The sequence below is a fragment of the Nothoprocta perdicaria genome, unplaced genomic scaffold, assembly GCF_003342845.1.
Source record: "Nothoprocta perdicaria isolate Ctin4 unplaced genomic scaffold, notPer1 scaffold_336, whole genome shotgun sequence".
In the NCBI taxonomy this organism is placed as follows: Eukaryota; Metazoa; Chordata; class Aves; order Tinamiformes; family Tinamidae; genus Nothoprocta; species Nothoprocta perdicaria.
This window is the reverse complement of record NW_020455573.1, coordinates 442,792-454,982: the sequence shown is the minus strand read 5'-3', so window position 1 is coordinate 454,982 and position 12,191 is coordinate 442,792. Positions and strand designations below refer to the sequence as shown.

Genomic DNA, 12,191 nt, shown 5'->3' with positions numbered 1-12,191 from the left:
AACTCAAGATAGCTAGTGTGACGCAGACAAAGCAGATTTCCCTTTGCATCTCCCCTGTCTTTGAAATCCTTATGAAATCCCTGTATTTTGCTGGAAGGGGCCTTTAACTGAGACTAAATATGAAAGTGCTAAAATGTCCATATATAGAAGATCTGAAAATTCAGACGAGAGTCTGCAGGCAAATGGAAGACCCGAAGTATATAAAGTCTGAAATTCTTAGATCTATGTGTAATTATGTCCTACTTGTTTTTGTTTTTCCTGTGTCTTACATAGCCTAAAGTTGCATTCAGAGGCGGCAGTCGCTGCTGGAGCAGCGCGGAAACTGGCGGGAGGCTGACTGATGTGTTCAGCAGTGTAATGACAGGCTCTGGCTCACTATATGATTGCTACAAATCACAGGTTCAGTTGATTGTAAATGAGATTTTATATACATATGAATATGTTTTATAGGTACATATATGTATTTTTTAAGGGTTTAGGTTATTTGTCAACACAGCAATCAAAAAGTATTTCTAATACAATTGCTTATGCTGTAGAATATAATAGCTATGTTTGATTTATTTGTAATATCTTAAGGTAATATTAATCATGAAAGATGTGGGGTTTTTTAAATACAGTCACAATACAGGTTGTTCACCTATTGTGTATTTCATCTTCTGTTTCCCTACATACTTTGTCTAAAGTAGCATAGATCTCTTTATTGTATAATGTCTGTTTTCTGATAGATGAAGAAATTATTTCCGTCATCATATCCAAATTTAAAAAAAAAAATCCTTCAGAAGAAACTTCAATTTAACAAATATTTCAGAATAATGATGGAATTGCTCTCCTTTTCTGTTTGTCTGATCACTTTCATGGTTCATATGTTAAGTCTTCTGCTTTGTTTATTGTGCACTTTTTCTCTTGGTTTATTGACTGGTCCCTTGAGAACATCACAGCAGAAATGGGACTTAAAATATTTGAAAGAGGAAAGGATGGTAGATCGGTTCAGGTTGAACTTTTAGTTTTGCTAAAACTAAAAAAAAAATGAAACTTCCAGTTCAGTTATGAAGAAGAGTGACAGACCATGCAGGTGGTTGTGTCGAAAGCTGGCAAATGGCTAAGAGGTGACATTGATCAGCATGAGAGAATGTGTGGAGCAAAGAACAGTGTGGGAGGAGAAATCAGGACTTCAGATTTAGGTGTATTTAGCCAAGAGGGAGCCATGCGAGACTTTAACTTTGTCATGTTAAAATGTGGGACTAGTTAGGGCCAGCTTGGGGAAACAGTTGAGAGAAAATAGATCTGTAGCTGAAGGGTAATTACTGAAGTTATTTGTATTGGGTTCACTATTCGTGCCAGGTTCACCTAGAGTGAAATCAAGAATATAGAAGCTGGAGGTGGCTGTGTGAGGAGTGAAAATGATGAAGAGTGAAGGAAAAAGAGGTGTCATAACAGCAAAGTCAAGAGGTTGTGACTTAAAAGAACAGTCAAAAAAAAAAAAAAAAGAGGATGAACAGAGGGAATTGGGGAGAAATTAACAGAAGCCGAGCTTTTAAAAAGAAAGGTTCAGAGGTGATAGGAGCTGTTGGAGAGCTTTAGAGATGAAGGCATGTGGCAGTTAGGGAAGCACGTGGCAATTTTTTTTTTTTTTTTTTACTGAAATGTTTCTGTTAGCAGATAAGTTGGTGAATAGGAGAAGGACGTGTACTGAGCAGATATTTCTATGGTATACCATAAATTCCGAATCCAGACATTCTGCTTACAGAAAGTAGTCTGCTGAACAGCAGTCTTTCCAGTCTTTTGGGAACTGGAAAATTCTTCGCAGTAGAAAATGTCAAGAGAATTAAGCACGTTGGATCACTCCTTTTTGGCATTTGTAGCCATAAATCTTCCCTGAAGTGAAAAACTCAAATTAATAAAGCCTGTTCCCCATTATCTTCAAGATCCATTACTTACCCTGCAGGAGACTTGTGTCTTCACCTCTCTCTGTTCAGTCCCATGAGGGGCTGTTTTTTGCTCACAGAAGTGTTTTACAGACATGGAAAACGGAGTTGTGAAGTAGAGACCAATTGGGCAAAAAGCCATATGGAACTGAGAGTAAAATCTCTTTTTGATATTGCTTCTTATAGCCATTCTGAAATGAAATGACAATTTGACGTGATAAATGTTAACATAAATAATTCTATTTTATCTAAAATGTAGAATGAAGATAGTATAGAGCTACCTCAGACCTACAATTCTCCCCTTTCAACATCAGAATATTCTGCACCTGTGGACTCTTCCCTTTTATACGCACCGTGGTCTATATATGGAGACGATACTAAGCAGCCTCCAGGTTCTCAGATTAATGTAAAGTCCAGGTACTCATTTTTGCCAGATAGAGATTTTATGTCAAATGAATCGGTGGATTTTTTTTTAAGCTTGATTAAATATTTTAATATAAATAATTATTTTCAGGATTCAGCCTGAAAGGAATGATTATGGTAGTGAAACAGATTTATATGGACTTGTGTCTAACATCTTGGAAGAACAGGAAAAATCACAACCGTATTTTGCTGATGGGTGAGTAAGCTGCTGTGCAGGCTCTAGCGGCATTCTGCTTTTTTTTCTGAATAATATCCCCCTCACTTTTATGTGATACATAGAAGTTTTTTGTCTAAGCATTCAAGTTACTGGGTGCTGCCCAGGGCCATCATGATCTGGGCTTGTCCCATGGCACAGGGTGCAGCAGATATCTGAGGACTGGGAGCACTTCGAAAATGTTGAGGAAAACATCCTGTAAAATTATAATTAGTGAAGTTTAAATTATAATTAATCTAAAATTAATAAAATTTGAAATAGTGAAATGAGTGGTGGGGCAGGTCGCAAATTCAGTGTGCGTCTATGTTTCCTCATTCTTTAAGGTTACAGATTGTACAAGTGGATGTTAAAAACTGGTGTCCTTGTTAAATAAGGACATTCATGAGGTGAAAATATGCCATAATTTAAGAGCTTATGGCATAAATTGTCAATGAGGGTTCTGTGTTCCTGCACAGTAACTAGCATCCAAACGTGCTGGTAACTTTTAACTGAGGATAGTAGTAGATGGAGGTTTGGGTGAGATGCTTTTGGATCTCAAGAGATGTGGTCGGTTCAAGAACAAGGTTTTTAGAGGTTTTGCTGCATTCCTTCTGGCAGAGGAAGAGCAGAGAGAGAGTTCTAACCATGCGTTCCTTGTTTTTATTTTGTTTTCAAGGAGTTGCTCTTCCAGCTTAAAGTCAGCATGGCCTGTGAACACCACCAGAATTCCAGAGCACCATGACCTGCTGCCAGAACCCAAAAGACCAGTTGTAGCTGCTGTTTCACAACAGGCTTTTTTTACTGGTGAATCCACTCCTGCTGACAAACAGTACTTGCAAAGTGGTAATCTCGCATCCCAGCAGAAAGCAGATGAATGTTACCACGGGTTTGCGAGCACGGAGTTTGAAGAGCCGTGGTTATACCCTTCTCGGAATGATCATGCCACCTGTTACAACATGCAGGCTACGGAGAATATTAAGACAGCACCCATATTACAGAACTTCCCATATGTTAAAAACACCTTTACACCTCAGGCTGGGTTTTCAGAAGCAATCAAAGACTCAGGAGCTGATAATTATTCTTACGGAAGAGAGAAGGGATGTCCCAAAGGAGCAGATGTGCAGGTACATCAAAAGCAGGCAGAAACATTTCTTCCACAATTTCACAGATATAATGAAAATGCAGATTATAATAGATACACTGAGTATTCTCATCCTAGTAAAGCAAAAGCTAGCAAGAGTAGCAATTGTAGCCTCCAAGAAAATAAAAAGTTAGTAAATGGAACAACTGAAGCACCCTCTATGGACACAGAAACCTACACTAAGTTATTTCAAGTTAAACCAGGAACTCAGAAAAAAATGGAAGATATAATTCAAGATCAACAAAACTTCACATTTTCCAAGGCTGGAGGACTTATGTCAGAGAAACAATTTGCAAATAAACTTTCTTTCTGTACTGATTTTGGCCAAAAATCAGAGTATGGACTAAAATCTCTTACATCATTTCCAGGGAATAGTGACTGTACAAATGTTGTAGAAAAGCAGCAGTTTTCCAAAGGTGATGTACAGAATTCTGAATATTGTAAATCCCTTACATTATTACCAAGCTCCGCAAACACTTCAGTGAATACTAACGTGAGGCCAAGTTGGATGAACATTCAGACTAAAACCACTGCATCGGTCCCGTTTCAGAATCCAAGTCCTTTGGTAAAACTGAATAATCATTTATCTAGTCTTTCAAAAAGTTTCAGTCATTCGAATGATTTTTTTCAGTTGTCACCTTCAAATTTCCCTTTAAATAGTAATTTATTTCACAAGTGCTGCCAAGATAACCCTTCACTTTTTTCCAGTTTTGATTTTGGTTATAATACTGCAGATCGAGCTCAGTCCACTGCTTATGTGGAATCACTAGTGAAGACTGGAGAGGAGAATCTCTTTGAGTCTGTAAGTGACAAGAAATTAAAGCAGAATCCAAACGGATTCTGTGAAAATTATTCGGCGCAACAATTTGAGATCACGGAAAATGTGAGCAAACACTGCTTCCAACTGAAGCCGCAGGATGGACATTATGACCTGGAAGAAGGACAGAAGCACCCCGAAGGGTTGTTGCAGAACGCGTACCAAGAGTTAATGGAGTCTCAGGGTCAGTTTAACCTCAGACAGGGAGGTGGAGACGCTAATGCGGTGACTCGCGTGACTCGCCCGCAGATTTCAAGCTTTTCCAGCAATTACCTGATGAGTGACTTGAGGCCCAATCAGCAGCTGGGCTCAAATAGCTTCCCCCTGAGAGCAGCCCGTCCGTTCAGCCAGTCAGTTGTGCCTTTGATGGAATCTTACGGCCTGTTTTCTTACGATGATTTAACTCACTTCTATCCATATTTAAATGATATGATGTATGGTGACAGCGCGTTCTCTGGTTTTGTACCAGCATTTGGATTCCAAAGACCGGTTAAAACACGAAGTGGCCTTGCCAGTGAATTATATGTTAGGCTAGAAGAATGCCACGAGCAGTGGAGAGCTTTGGAGAAAGAAAGGAAGAAGGTAAAGAATAAAATGTTGATTTTATCCTGCAATCAATATCATAAACATTGATTTAGATCTCATCAAAGTCCAGATCGGTTAGATAACATGTGGGTAATTCTCACTATTATGGGTTGGAAATTGAAACACTTAATGGCACTTAGAAAATAATTTACTTTGATTACTCACGTGGGGAAATTTGTAGCCCTGGTGGTAGCATAGTTAATTTTATATCAAATATTGCACTTAAAGCAGGAATTCAGTGTCTTTTTCAACCTCTTTGTGTCGGGGTAGGGGAAGGGGGTGCATGTTCCACAAATATCAAAATCGTGTTACTTTTTTTTTTTAAACATATGAGATAAACACTCTATCTGGAAACTTAGAAAGCAAATCCATTAAATGCATTTAGAACAAGGACTGAACTTTAATCCTTTTAAGAATTAATATTCTTATGCCCTACACTTCTGTGCTTTCAACAAATCCTTCAGACCTCTTCCTGTTATCGTGAACTTTTACATTTAGGATATACTAAATATGAGCTGAAAAAACAGCCTAGTAATTAGTAATGTAATAAAACATTAAATTTAAAATATCCAGAGAGTTCTGTTTGAAAGGTTTACCTTACTTAAAGCAATTTTCTTTTTTGTTAGACTGTGCCTCAGTGCCCTTTGATGAATGTAAAAAGTGTCTTCATTTTGCCAGTTCAAGCTGGTATTGAACTTCGAAAAGGCAGTTGGAGCCACCACTTTCTGTGAGAGAAATTTGACCAAAAAATACTTAAGAATAGCTCTGCTGTGCCAATCCTCTAAAATAAACTTAATTATGAAAGGAAAATAGGAAACACATTGATGGAAATCTACCTTAAATGCTGTCAAAAGCCAGGGGTTGCTCTGAGTAGAGCAGTTGGAGGGAGATGGAGTTTGGCATGAGGAGGAGAGGTTGGTATCTGTACTTGGCGAGGAAAAATGCCAAAGGGAAAGTGCTGATGCGCGGAGGATTACAGGGATGCTGGGAAACAGAAGGCCTGGAGAAGATTAGGTTGCATCCTTAACTGGACCACCAAAAAATAACCTAAGAAGTGCAACTTTTTAGTAGTTTTAGCTAGGTGGATTGTTCCAGAGTGACAAAAGAAAGTGGGGTGAGTAAAATCATGCTGAAATTTGAAATTTTATGATCAGGTTTCAATGTAAGTTTCCGATGACTAAGTAAAATACTGTTTGATTGAAAAAAAAAATAGTTTCTCAACTAATACATACAAAATTTAGATTATTTGCTGACTTAAATACTTTGAACTTAGTGGACGAAGTTCCCATCTCTTTGCTTGTTCTTTCTTGCTTTGTGATTCTATCCTGCCACCATTTCATTTGCAGACAGAATTAATGTAGGATGTCATCTGATACAGCAGTTCTGAATCACATTATCTTCACATTAAGTATTTTATTCATACTGCTTCACGTAAAGCTGTTGTCCATTTAAAAGAGGTTATTTTATTACTGAGTGGTTAAATTTCAAATGACTATATCCATATTTATCCACTCTTTAAGAAAAAACAAAACCCTGAGGGAGAATCTAATTCAAGAAAATAAAAAATCAGGTACCTGATATTTCTTGTTGTTATAGTAAAGCACAGTTTACAAATTCTGATTTTTAGAGAGTAAATCTTCCTTTTTTTTTCTTTTTTTGGTCTGCAGACTGAATCAGCTCTTGCTAAGAACTACCCAGGGAAAAAGGTTTCCAGTTCTAACAACACTCCGATCCCAAGGCTGACCTCAAACCCATCAAGAGTTGACCGCTTAATTGTGGATCAGCTACGTGAACAAGCCCGAGTGAGTTGCAAAATGACTAAAAAAACCATTGAATTTACCCCGCTGAACGTAGAGTACTGTGTAAGACACCCAGGATAACAGAGCTGCTCCTTACAAATCAGCCTTGTACAAGTGTGCAGGGAAGAGTACTTGGAATTTTTAGGATTGTTAGATTTTTTGCATCTCCAGCTTCACTGCTGCTGTTAGGAGGGCACACACTGAGTACCTTAATGCACATACGTGCTAGGGGGATGTATATTCTAGCATGCAGGCAGGGCCAGAATGCAGCTGACTAGACTATACCCAGCTCTAGGACGCAGTTAATGTAGATAGTTACATGACACAACATGAGCCTGAGTTGCTGCCTTTTGTGGATTTTGCCTTTAGACCCCTTGCACTTCTCCCAGGCGTCGTGCAGAGAACGCAGGCACCTAACCCAGGACACCAGATCCCTTTGGAAGAGGGTGGTGCCCAAAGGCGGCCTCACAGAAATTGTCCTGGGGTGGCTCCGGACATTCTCTTAAGCAAATCTGCAGCATGACTGTCAGATTGATCTTGCTTGATTTCACTTGCTTACAAAATCCTAATATCCAGCTCAGGGATGGGTTTCTTTTCTTCAGAAACAAGTCTAGTTACTTTCAAACAACTTAACCCAGCTCCATCCCATATCCTAGTGACCGATTGCTCAGTTGTTTGTGCAAAATTCCACCCACTCTTTCCACTTTGCTTTTCCAACCTCTCAGCTTCCTTATCAATATGAAGCGTGACCATTTTTGGAGTCTGCTGGTTGCTGCTGCTGCCACAGTAACTTGTGTAGTTGATTCCTGCCTACAGGTATTTTCTTCCAGGCTTTTGCCAGATACAAAGGAGAGCAGGACAGTTCTGGGAACTGGAGGCAGCTCTCGATTGCTTTTGCCCTGAGCCTGATAACCAGAAACCCTAGTGCCAAGTGGGCTGCTGTCTTCTGTTCTTCTGGATGCCGTTGCCCAATAAGCATCGTTTCCTTTTCTGGTCTTTTTGTTTGTTTGTTTAAAACCTGTGAATGATCATTAATCACCAGGCTTCCTTACAGGTCTTCAGTGATCTGTTGGAAATAGTTTGGGAAAGCACTGGCCAAATTCATAGTAAGGTGTTTAAGATATGAAATAAGACAAGAAAAGACAAAGATTTTCAAGTGAACTGAATAAAACTGAAAAAAATTGGGGGTTTCTTGTGCTTGGTACTCTCTGAAATAGCACCTTTAGCACTGGCTGAAAGTCAGTGTGTAGCTATGTTTCCACAGCAGCTTTAGCCAATCAGGTATCCTGATATTTGGATATTTTAGCTTAAAAAGACCTCGGTGTAGCTGTGTTACAGCCAGGTTTTGTGCACCTTCTGGCTCACAGAAGATGAAATCCTAGGTAAGAATTTAACTGTTGTGAAGTATAACTTGAATACTGCTCTCAAAGGAATGCAACTGTTATGTGAAGCTTTTCTTTGTAAACCGGTTAGTTTTCGTTTAAGTCTTGAGTATGAATTCTTGTAACAGATTTAAACTATTGAATTAGGTTGTGACTTTACTGGGAAAAATGGAACGCCTTCGCAGCTCTCCCCTTCACGCTAACATTTCCACTGCTCTCGATAAGCACCTGGAGGTTATTCACGTGGTGCAGTCTCGTCGAAAAGATGAAATTGTGAACGCTTCGAATCGACGAAGGCAGGGAGCTCCCAGGGGCCAGGATGACAGAGGTATGAATACGTTTATGTGCCCTTCTTAGGTAGCTGAAGAATTCCGTGCATGTGGCAAGTCCGGAGCATTTTTTGTTGTTTTTATGTGTCTAGAGCTTTGAGGAAAGGAGACTGCATTGCTTTCAGATAATGGTTTTGATAGGCTAGTGAAAATATTCATTGAGGGAAAATGGTTAAATCATTTATCTCATAAATAAACTAGAAAGTAACGAAGTTACTATTTTTTTCCTTCTCTCTCTCTCTTTCTCTCTCTCTCTCTTTTTATTTTTTCACTGCATTTTGGAACTGGAGATGACATCCAGCTATTATACCCCTCTTCCTCCAGTTCCTCATATTCCTGTTACCGTCTTCTCTATCCCATCTGTGTCTCTGCTGTAAAGCTTGCTTTACAGTCTCCATGTGGAATCTATACATGGTCTTTTCTTTTAAGCATTTCTCTCATAAAATGTAAATTGCATCGTGGATGGAAATGCAAACATTAAGGGGTGGAATATTTTTATGGTATCCAAAACATGCAGAAAATTCAGCTTTATCTTTCACTAGTATCTAGGCAGATGTGAATCAGAGAAAAATCCTGCTGTCTGTTGGAAAATGTCTTTGTGGGGGAAGTTTCCTCAGGCTTTTGCGGCTCTCTGGGTTCTTCCTTTGCTGCCTTTGTCCCCGCAGCGGAATTCCGTGGGTTACAGGCTCCTCTCAGGTGTCCCCCATGCAGCTCTGCCACTGGGTTTACTTCCAAGGAGACACTGTAGCGATTTTTCTTTCACCTCTTGACAGTCTTGTGGGCTTGTTTCTCTTTCCCTTGAGGACTGAGTTATTTGCTTGCTCTTTTAAGTATTTGAGGGGTCTTTAAGTCTATCCAAATAACTGGCATTGGCTTTAGCACTACTGCAGACCAGATCAGGGAGCTGTTTGGAGGCTGTCTGGAAAAGACGCCTGTCAGACCTTGAGATCTTCCCCGGTCCCACTGCTTAAGGAAGAGGTTTCACAGCACCTTCCTGTTCCATCTCATACTATACCAAGTACCTTAAAAGGCAGAACCTACCAACTATGGCCTCTGTTTTGGCAAGTTCTGTTTAAACAAAATTCTTACTTTACATATGTGTTGAGTGCTGAGCTCTTGAGTAAATGGACCACTTGGCCACCTCTTCATTTTAAGGTGATGGTTTCTGCCACAGTTTATGCAGAGCCTGGTCTACATGCTTTAATAAAATGCTATGGAGCAGTTTTTCCTCCAGCTCTCTTGCCTGAGTAATTGCTTAGGCGAGATGGGTAAAGGCTCCAGTTGATGGATCTGAAGAGGTTGCTAAGAATACGGAGCAGAGACTTTGTGCAGGGAGGAAGGAGCTTCCTGCAGCACGCGGTCCATGCAGCGCCCTCAGAAGCAGAGGTGCCCACAAGCACCTTATGCCACAAGGCATAAAGTGCTGCTGTTAAACAATAATTACACAAATTCCATGCCTATTCTTAATCAGAGCCTAAAAATTCCAGTTTTCTTAGCTTCGACTTACACAGCCCTTTAATGACAGAGAAACAAGGCACTGAGAGGAGCCCGACCAGTTTTGCTCTTGGGAATCCCTGGGGTGAGCTCATTTCCAGCGGCTTCCCTGCACTAAAGCTGCACCGTCTTGCCCTCCCCGCAGATGTTTTTGCCCTGGCCTTGGCCATCAAGGAGATGAGCGTGGCGACGCGCAAGGTGCGCACGACGCTGTGGTGCGCGCTGCAGATGACGCTGCCGAAAGCCGCCGCCGCCCCCCACGATGCCGAGAGGGCCCTGCCGGAGGCGGCGCCGAGCGAGGACAGAGCGGGCGACGGCCCCGCGCCCAGGGCCGAAACGGGCAAGCGCTAAGGGGCCGCCCGCGCAGGCCGAGCGCCCAGCGCGCCTTCTCTTTAGAGCTCGTGCCCCGAGGAGGAGTTGAACTTGCTTTAAGGGCTCCCAGGTTCGCCCCAAACTGTCAACGTTGCAGCGCTGTCAGCTAGGCTTTACAGAGCCTGGCTGCTGTAAGGCCTAACTGATGGAAGTGAGCTTAGAAAAAAATAATGAGACTAATTAAACAATTAACAGCCAAATATGGTTTCCCTTCTGCAGCTGGGCCCTGGTATATAAAACTCTTCTGATAAGTTCTTTTAGGTTTATTTTAGTAAATAGGTTTTAAAATAATGATTCTTAAATACTGTAATCGAACATACCATACAGTCTAGTATCAGACAAGATTGTGATGTAAAAGTGTCTTCCTTATCAAACTAATACCTGGAAACAGGAGGAAAACAATGCTAAAAATACCCAGTATTCATGTAAGATTAAATATTTAAAATGCTAATATTTATGAATTTGCAATTTTAGAATACAAGTTTGTGAAAGGAAATGCACCAGGTTCTGCTAAATTAGTGATTTTATTAAATTGCTGTTGAAACCATACAATTTAGTAAATATGTTCAAATCATTTGAGCATGTGCTTAGGAAAAAAAAAAGACCTCTGTTTTAAAGTATTTAAATGTAATCAAACTACAACATGCACACAGTGTTAACCTTTAAAAAGCTGTGCAGCAGCTGAAATAATGAGTATTGTTTTTAATACCTTCACTTTAAAATTTGAAAAGAGGGTATCACAAAGTTATGAGATTTAGATTTTTTTAACGTTACTCTTTGGCTAGTTTGGTTTGAGATTTGGTTGTCATATTTTACATTTATTAGTTTGCACCTGTGTTTCTGGCAGCTTGGGGTTGATCCGCATATCTTATCTCACTATCTTTGTACTGAATACAAATAACTTATTGATATGAAATGTTGATATTATGTGGCTCAGGAGATAAAGAGGGTTTTAACAATTCTAGCATCGAGTTTAACTATAATGTGTGGATTAAATTTATTCAACTATTCCTTGCCTAGATACATTGATATTTTAAATGTCTGTGTTCTTCCTACTCGTAGAAATCCTGATGTGCAAAAGGTGTAACCACACCACAGAAATTGTCATAGGATGATGTGAGAAAGAAACTGAGAATGCAGGAGAACCTAAAGTAACCGTTTTGATCAGTGATAGGAGCAGAACTCCTGCCGGGGTGAATTCATGGGGCAGGAGCACGGTACATCGTCACAGCACACGTCACAGCTTTGAGGTTTGTTACGTTAAACCTAGCACACGTTGATGTTACAAACAATACTGAATTTAGTCTGTCTGGTAAGAAATAAACTGACTCTTGTTGAAAAGCGTTTGTGCTGCATTTCTCTTCATTGTCTCCGTTCCTAAAACTCTGCCTGGTGACGGGTTGTAAGGTTTGAGCTCACTCCTGAAATAAGTTAAGAGATGCAGAGCAAGCAGTGCTGACACGGAGATTGTCCTCTTGAGCCTGCGAGAGGAAATCACTGTAACTTTGCTCCAGGCCAACAAGGGCAAAATTGTATCGCTGTCAGGAGCCCCAGGTGGGGGATCCTTTCTGCCCTATAAGTTTCTTGGGTTAATCACCAACTGACCCCCAGGAAAAGGCGCTTGGGGCCTTTCAGAAGCTGCAGGAGAGATTTGAGTTGCGGAGCACAGCCGGAGTTTTCCTGCCTTTCAAACCCCTTGTCAGTGATGCCAGGACACGGAATGGGAAGCAC

The 12,191-nt window shown here is 40.4% G+C and overlaps 1 protein-coding gene across 1 annotated transcript; it reads left to right on the top strand.

Moving 5' to 3' along the window:
* The first annotated feature begins 289 nt into the window (after nucleotides 1–289).
* MEIOC (meiosis specific with coiled-coil domain) lies at nucleotides 290–10,439 on the top strand. The gene is made up of 7 exons (XM_026043707.1): nucleotides 290–399; nucleotides 2,185–2,342; nucleotides 2,440–2,544; nucleotides 3,218–5,081; nucleotides 6,752–6,886; nucleotides 8,413–8,593; nucleotides 10,234–10,439. The coding sequence occupies exons 1-7, from the start codon at nucleotides 358–360 to the stop codon at nucleotides 10,437–10,439; spliced, it is 2,691 nt and encodes an 896-aa protein (XP_025899492.1). The 5' UTR covers nucleotides 290–357.
* Nucleotides 10,440–12,191: the final 1,752 nt, after the last annotated feature.

Bases quoted from the DNA above. Each gene is read 5' to 3' on its own strand.
- MEIOC (XM_026043707.1), top strand. From the start codon at position 358: ATGACAGGCTCTGGCTCACTATATGATTGCTACAAATCACAG. The intron at 2,343-2,439 runs GTACTCATTTTT...AATTATTTTCAG, and splicing joins CAGATTAATGTAAAGTCCAG to GATTCAGCCTGAAAGGAATG. The intron at 8,594-10,233 runs GTATGAATACGT...CCCTCCCCGCAG, and splicing joins CAGGGGCCAGGATGACAGAG to ATGTTTTTGCCCTGGCCTTG.